The 7,506-nt window shown below is 37.4% G+C and overlaps 2 protein-coding genes across 2 annotated transcripts; both read right to left on the reverse strand.

Moving 5' to 3' along the window:
- LOC116021858 (betaine aldehyde dehydrogenase, chloroplastic-like) lies at positions 1-3,635 on the reverse strand. The gene is made up of 15 exons (XM_031262351.1): positions 3,461-3,635; positions 3,230-3,360; positions 2,918-2,998; positions 2,686-2,834; positions 2,421-2,513; positions 2,210-2,333; positions 2,022-2,087; positions 1,843-1,912; positions 1,585-1,661; positions 1,344-1,457; positions 1,116-1,193; positions 883-1,034; positions 698-758; positions 500-606; positions 1-387 (listed from the first exon to the last, which is right to left on the reverse strand). The coding sequence occupies exons 1-15, from the start codon at positions 3,576-3,578 to the stop codon at positions 297-299; spliced, it is 1,512 nt and encodes a 503-aa protein (XP_031118211.1). The 5' UTR covers positions 3,579-3,635; the 3' UTR covers positions 1-296.
- Positions 3,636-4,970: 1,335 nt separating this feature from the next.
- LOC116022002 (ribosomal RNA small subunit methyltransferase G) lies at positions 4,971-7,506 on the reverse strand. The gene is made up of 7 exons (XM_031262542.1): positions 7,273-7,506; positions 6,985-7,177; positions 6,530-6,639; positions 6,371-6,449; positions 6,213-6,280; positions 5,789-5,855; positions 4,971-5,611 (listed from the first exon to the last, which is right to left on the reverse strand). Exons 1-7 carry the CDS (start codon positions 7,504-7,506, stop codon positions 5,499-5,501), a joined length of 864 nt encoding a protein of 287 aa, XP_031118402.1. The 3' UTR covers positions 4,971-5,498.

Raw genomic sequence — 7,506 nt, forward strand, 5'->3', positions numbered from 1 at the left:
AAGAGAAGCAAAAGATGCCATTGTTAACCTTTACTAGCAACCAAATCGAAGCAGGCCACGGATTGAACACAAATCCAATTATCTATTCATCCTGTTTAGAAACAGGCTTATTACAGAGGCTAACATAGTACTGTATTATTGAGTATGCATCCATGACTATGAGAGAATACTATGTCTACATGCACAACAACATATATGTTGGTAGTTTCATATATGGTGTTCCATTGTAACAGACAGACACTACACTGCTTCTCCTAAACGACGGTTGCAGCAGCAGAAGTTGTTCCTGTCTCTTTTCACAGCTTTGAAGGAGACTTGTAAAAACCCCAAGGCTCATCCGACATGTACTGTGTAACCTGCTTGATGTTCAAGTAGTTTTCTAGTCCCCTGCAAACAACAACACTTCATATAATTCATTGCTTTCTTCATCCTTTGTGACAGATAAGTTTCTGATAGGATAAACTGTTAAATGCAGAAAAAAGGATTAGTTTCAGATTACCATTCCCCTAGTTCACGACCAAAACCACTACGCTTCTTTCCTCCCCAAGGAGGTTGCCAAAAGCATGGCTGTGAGCAGTTGATCCAGACTATACCTGACTGAAAAGCCTGCACATTTCAGGGCGATTAAAATTATACAGCTTGCAGCAACGTGATATTCTCCCTTCGTTTTTTAAATGAGATGAGAAAGAACTCTTACCTTTGTCAATCGCTCGCATCTTGCGAGATCTTTTGACAAGACCGCAGCACCCAAGCCATATCTATGGAAAATTACCCATGGGAAGGGGAAAGAAGGTTCAGATTTGCAACATAAACAAGTGTTGATCCTATTATACTGTCATTAACGCCAATTGGTGAGAGACAAGGGGAACAAAGTTGACTTACTGGGTGTCATTTGCTAGCTCAATGGCTTCAGCTTCAGTTTTAAATGTCTTGACACAAAGAACAGGCCCAAATACTTCCTCTCTCCAGATTTGCATGTTGGTATTTACGTCAGTTATGATGGTTGGTTCAATGTAATACCCCTTTTTCAAATGCTGCAATTCAATTGTGAATAAAGTTCATGACCATGAAGATTAATAAAAAATCCCTGGTTAAACGTTACTATAAACTTCTACCTCAGGACGCTGGCCACCATACAAAATGGTTGCACCTTCACTTCGGGCTGTTGAGATGAATTTCATCACCTTTTCATACTGAAAAGTACATAAAATTTTCAGTAAGTACAAAATAATACAAAAAACAAACAAATTTAGAAATGATTCCCTTCTCATCAGTCTTAGGGAGAGAGTAATATATACAGTAGTAACTTCTGCAATCTAAAAGTAGCCAAGTAGGTTTCTTACTTGTCCATGACTAACAAGTGGACCGAGTTTACAATCATCCTCCAAGGGATCTGATATTTTAATATTTTTGGTCCATTCCACAAGCCTATCCAAAAATTCTGCAGCAATACTTTCCTGTGACATTGAGAATGAAGAGGCCAATTAATCCCCTCAAGTAGATTAATGTTGTGTTTCAGACCAGAAGTTGAAAACTTTTGGCTTAAGGTTTCCAGATTCACTATACAATGTAAGGGGATGATACCTGCAATATGAGACGAGATGTTGCACTACAAATTTGACCATTTGTCCAAAAACAGCCGAAAAGAGTCCACTCAGCAGCTGATATAATACACAGACACATCATAATACTCAAAGAGTCAAACTAAAAGATTAATAATGTATGGAGTAGGATTTAGGAATCAAGAACTTAAACAGCTACTCTTTAACAAGAGACACCTTCATTCGGAATTCAGAACTCTATCAAGCGATATACAATGTTTGATTTAGGAAAAGGCCAAACCTTTATCAAGGTCACTAAAATCCTCAAATATAACTATAGGGCTTTTGCCACCAAGCTCAAGTGTTACGGGCTGTAAATGAAAAAAAAAAAAAAAAAAAGAAGGAGAAAAGGAATCAATCATACCTAAAAACTCAAAAATAACAGTTACTATCAAAGAACACCAAAAGAGGTTAACATACCTTGACAAGCTGGGCTGCAGCCGTCATGATTTTAACCCCTGTGGCATTGCTGCCTGTAAATGCAATCTATGCATGATTGCAAAGAGATTAAAAGGATTAAGCCCCACATTCGTGGTACAATAAAATGTCAAGTCAATGGAAACAATGATATATACACTAATGAAATGAGAAAATCTAAAGCAGCAAACCTTGTCAACATGAGGATGAGACGCCAAAGGAGCACCTGCTTCTGGTCCCAACCCTGTTAGAATGTTAAGGGCACCAGGAGGAAGGCCAACCTCTTTACACACTTCACCCAACTCCAAACATGTACTGAAATCGACAAGTATATAATAAGTTAAAAACCAAAATAGTATGCCAACACTAGATAACAAGAAAATTAAGAGGATTTAGACTCACATTGAAGCTAGTTCAGATGGTTTAAGTATTGCAGCACAACCAGCAGCCAACGCAGGGGCAACTTTCCAGGTAGCCATCAACATAGGATAATTCCTTCAATTTGAATGCAAATGAGCCTCATAAGTTTCTAGCACAGAAGGAGCACAATGACTCCAAACCATCCTATAATATCTTATAAGTAAAGATGACTATTTTCCGAGTGAAACTCAAATTTAATAATTTAGAAATGAAAGCACACCCTAATTGTAAGAGTGTAAGAACATACCATGGAGTAATCAAGCCAACAACACCAAGGGGCTCTCTGAGAACGTAAGTATTAAATGAATCCAAATGAAGAGGAACGGGAGTCTTCTGTCTTGAATCCAAGGCTTCAGCGAGGTCAGCATAGTATTCAAAACATGCTGCAACATCATCCTGAGTGATATGAAGAAGCAACCATAAACACACCGAGTATGGTAGCAAATAAGGTGTTACTTGAGGTATTATTTGTAACATACGATATCTGCATCTGCTTCCAACCAAGGTTTTCCAGAATCAATGGCTTCAAGTGTTCCTAGTTCAGGCTTCCTCTCTTTTACCTACACCAAACAGAATATAAGCTCATGGAGCTGAGGAGATATCATTGATTAGAAGCCAGGTACAAAACTTGTCTTTCAGTATTTTCTGTTATAAGTTATAATATATGGAATATGAAGTTCATAAAATCAGAAACATCCTAGGAAAAAGAAGTTTAAAAAATCTGCAAATTATAAGATGAAGAAGTAATGTCAGAAATATCATATTGTTAGCATCTGATCAAGTAAAGTAACCTTGGCAGCAATGGCACGCAAATATTTAGCCCGTTGAGCTCCTGTGGTGGAGCCCCACTCCCCGGCCATAGCTCTCCGAGCAGCTTCTACAGCTATATCCACGTCTTCAGGAGTGGCTCCCGGAATATCCCCTGCTCGTGTAAAACCACTTCAGTTTCAGTTTCAGTTTAGATTAAATTTAATAAAAGGAATAAGAAATGAACACTGCAAAATTTGGCATTATATACAAACCGATGGTTTCTTCTGTAGCGGGATTGATAATGGGTAGACGGTTCCTCTTGACAGGCTCTATCCATTCGCCGCCGATGAAGAGCTGCCGAGTCGGAATTCCAACATTGGGAATGGCCATCGCAATTGGTGAGAGAGAGAGAGAGAGAGAGAGTGACAACTGACAAGAGTGGCGTTAACTAAGTGGGAGTGTATTAATTATAATTAACTACTGTAATAAATAGTGATGCCTATCTGTGGCAAATGCGTGACGTACGTGGCGGGACCCAGGCTACCGATTGTCTGATTGGCGGCAACGTTGGTTGGTTACATTGTTCCAGCTATATAAGATTCCTGACCTGTCGTATAATTTATACTCATTTTTTATTAATAGATCAAATAATTTAATGTTAACATATCTTGCCATGATACTATATCATGTGACAAAAAAGACTAACATTATTCCATTTCTGAGACAAAAACAAAAATTGGTTCCACGTGATATATCATTATTATTATGAAATTAGTAATTAGTCTCAAGTCGTTATCGAATGCGTACTTTGCATATTTACTTTGATTGGTTTACTTTGACCCACTTTGTTGGGCCTATATATCAAACAAGGCCTTACTCTAGGCCTATTTAGTGGCCCAAAACATTTATTTTTATTTATTTGCATTTCTGGCCAGAATTTTTAATTTTATACAGGTCAAGATTCAGGAGTCAGGTCAACAATCGATGGCGTTGGTAACATCTTCATCCATGAAATGATAATCTCTGGAATGCTCGAGTGATTCAAAGATTTTAGGCGCATATGTCAAAGCTTTGAAGTTTTGTCATTAAGAAAGTATAAGGTAATTGGTATGTTTTGACAATTATAATTCGTTTACCAATATGAAATCATATTCTTTATATTATTAATTAATATTAATTATAAGAAAATTTGTTAGCAAAGATTCATATTTTACTAAACAGTAGTATGTTATATTTTTTATCATAATTTCAATGAAAATGTTGATATACCAAGAATAATCAGATAACTAACGAGGTATATATAATACGAGGGAAATCCAAATCCATCAACATGTATGTAAATACTACACAATATCTCATATTTAAGCTGGCTGCATAAAAATTTAGTTTTAAGTAAAAATGAAACAGAGAAAAGAGAAATCAGTTCTTTTGGGTTGTCTTGTGGTACTTAGCCTTGATCCACTGAAGCCCAACAGAAGTGCCATGCTTGGCCTTCTTGATGCCGGTCGCAGCCATAGCTTTGGTCTTAACAAGCCCTTCACCCACCTTCACTTTCATCCCACCATTACCAGACCTGCTTTTCTTGGTTTCTTTAGATGAAGTAGTTGTATGCTCTGAATTGAAGTCCCATTGATCTGCCCATGACGACTCATACGTGCTGCTTCTATCCATTTTTCTTCTAAATCTTTAGCTAATTGATAACTGAACACAGGGTTTAGAGGACAAAGAAAAGAGAAGAGAGAGTTATGCAAGGTATAAAGAACTAAGAAGATTGGAGGTCCGTGGATGTAAATGTAGATTGGTATTAGTCAACAAATAAAGCTAAGCACCAAAATGTCAACTTTATTTAATACAGAAAATAAATGTCAGCATTAATACATTATAATAGAGTGAAACGTACATGTAGGAGGTCTTATAATAAGCAACAGGAATAAGAAACAGAAGAGAGGAGTTTTTTTTTTTTTTTTTTTTTTTTCGGCAGAACTAGTTTTCTGTGCAGATTAATGATTTCGGCTGTGCTATGCTGCAATTAGCAGTTTCAAGAACAGATTCAGGAGCCACCACCACTCAGCTCTTTCTCCAGTACCTCCGAAAAACGCCGATCAATTTCATGGCAGTGAGCCTCAAAGTTGGTAACATCTTGTTTATACTGGTAAGAATAGTTTCAAATTTGAGGGAAGAGTGTTTGCACATAGCTCCTGTCATTTGGGCATTGACCATTGCACCCTACTTCAAATGTGAGGTGCTGTCCTATTATCAAAGCGGCTGTACAAGTAGGAAAACTTAGCAGGGGTATAAAATTCAGCATATTTAAAGAGGTAACTTTGCTGGAGTTCCTGGATCTCTGGGATATTTCTTTGGGGTTGGACCACCTTTCAAGCAAACGATGGCAGTTCTCTGCCCATACTTACTGTGTGAATCAACTGGATTTTGAAAACAAATGTGTTAACACAAGCCAAAAGATGGTAGAAGAGGGGTAGGGCGAAGAGGAATGTGAAAGATTGGCTAGGATTATATTTTTTTTGAACTGTCCATTTTTATTATTCTTTCATGACTAGCCAGATCAAAGATTCACTTGTTAAAACAAAAAAGGAACATACCAAAGCAAGTTTGCCATAGAGTTGCACCCATCAAATGTATTGCTCTCTCTGCTCTTCTCACTTCCTCCTGTGGGACATGTTTAAAGAGGGAACTGGGTAATTCTCATGAAAGTCCAAACAAAGATTTATATATGCTTCTTGAACTGTTAGGTAAACCTGAGAAGTCATTTTTCATTTGATTACTTATCTACTCCAAACTTCCTAGTGAAGTGTCAATCATATATTCATATCTAGCACAGAAATTGGATCCTTACATAGAATAGGTCATTATACAGATTAAATATGAGAACTCCGTTTACCATGAGACACACAAAGTACTTTATTCACTAAAGCTAACTGAAACTCATTAAAAAAGGAAATGCATTCAGAAAATAAACATACGTTCTATTTGTTTCTAGTTCAGAGAGATGGCAAGAAGAAGAACCTGAGGATCATGACCCTTTGCAGCTACAAACAAGCCACCAACGCGAACGAGAGGAAGGCAATATTCAGCTGAACAATGAAAACGTAATCATAAAAAGAATTATGCTATAATGCCACTACGAATAAAAATTAAAAAGGGAAAAAAAAAATGTAACCTACCTAAAATTCTCATTTCTGCAACTGCTCTGGCTATTGCAACATCAAATGACTCTCTGAAGTTCTGATTTTGCCCTAAATTCTGTCCTATTTAAAGTTTCAGAATTGCATTATGTGTGGAAGAAGATGAGTAAATCTCAATGAAATAAGAAAAGAAAATACCTCAGCCCTTTCTCTTATAACTTCCACATTTGACAGACCAGTTTCCCCAGCCACATGCTCCAAAAATTGGCATCGCTTATTCAAAGATTCTAGAAGTGTCACTTTCCAATCTACAAAAACACAATAAGCGTCTTTGTATCACACAAAAAAGAATCATACTTTTTTTAGGAGGAAAAAAAAAACAAACTTTGATTGAACTCCTATTATATGCCCACTTTTTAAAATGGGTTAAATTTGACAAATGTGTAGGAACTACATTTGGATCATGAGAACTGGAGGAACTACTTGGAAGTTAATTGGAAAACGTTTCCCTTGTTGATTACAGTTTAAATTCCATATGAAAATATTTTCTTTCCTACACAGACGAACCAAACAAGTAAATAGACACACAATTGAACTTGCACTTACACTTAACATACAAAAAAAGTAGAAAAATGTAAAATTTAATCAATTACCAGGGCAAGCAATAGCTAATATAAGTCCAGGAAGCCCCGCTCCAGTCCCTACATCGACAATCTTAAGATTCTCAGAAGAAGCACCACAACGTGACACATAGGAATTTCGAATCGGGTCGATAATTGCCAGCGAGTCCTCGATGTGTCTTTCCATGACCTCACTTTCCTCCCTCACAGCCGTGAGATTCATTTTCTGGAAGCAGTAAAATCTCAAAGGTTTCACATATAAGATTAGATAGAAGCACATGCACTCACATACACATAACAGAGAAACATATTGAAAGGAACCTGGTTCCATTGGAGAAGAGAATCGATGTAGACATGGACTTGTTGCTTCTGGTGAGAATTCAAGGCTCCGAAATGGGAAGTGCCAGGAGGTGCAGCAGAGGCGACGGTGACCAAGGATTTGCTGATTGGTTTAAGGACGGAAGGTTTTGGAGGTGAAACCGAAAGGTGTTTGAAAAAAGTCCCGACAGAAAATGGATGCAACAGAGGAAAGCTGTGGGCTCTGCAGCTTAGCAT

The sequence above is a fragment of the Ipomoea triloba genome, chromosome 6 (assembly GCF_003576645.1).
Source record: "Ipomoea triloba cultivar NCNSP0323 chromosome 6, ASM357664v1".
Taxonomy (NCBI): domain Eukaryota; kingdom Viridiplantae; phylum Streptophyta; class Magnoliopsida; order Solanales; family Convolvulaceae; genus Ipomoea; species Ipomoea triloba.

Excerpts from the sequence above, each read along its gene's own strand:
- LOC116021858 (XM_031262351.1), bottom strand. The coding sequence starts at position 3,578 with ATGGCCATTCCCAATGTTGGAATTCCGACTCGGCAGCTCTTCATCGGC. Across the intron at positions 1,194-1,343 it reads CACTTGTTAGTCATGGACAA|TATGAAAAGGTGATGAAATT; the intron begins GTAAGAAACCTA and ends TGTACTTTTCAG. Across the intron at positions 388-499 it reads GGTCGTGAACTAGGGGAATG|GGGACTAGAAAACTACTTGA; the intron begins GTAATCTGAAAC and ends TGTTGTTTGCAG.
- LOC116022002 (XM_031262542.1), bottom strand. The coding sequence starts at position 7,506 with ATGCTAAGCTGCAGAGCCCACAGCTTTCCTCTGTTGCATCCATTTTCT. Across the intron at positions 6,640-6,984 it reads ATTAGCTATTGCTTGCCCTG|ATTGGAAAGTGACACTTCTA; the intron begins GTAATTGATTAA and ends GTGTTTTTGTAG. Across the intron at positions 5,612-5,788 it reads TCTATGGCAAACTTGCTTTG|TTGATTCACACAGTAAGTAT; the intron begins GTATGTTCCTTT and ends TTCAAAATCCAG.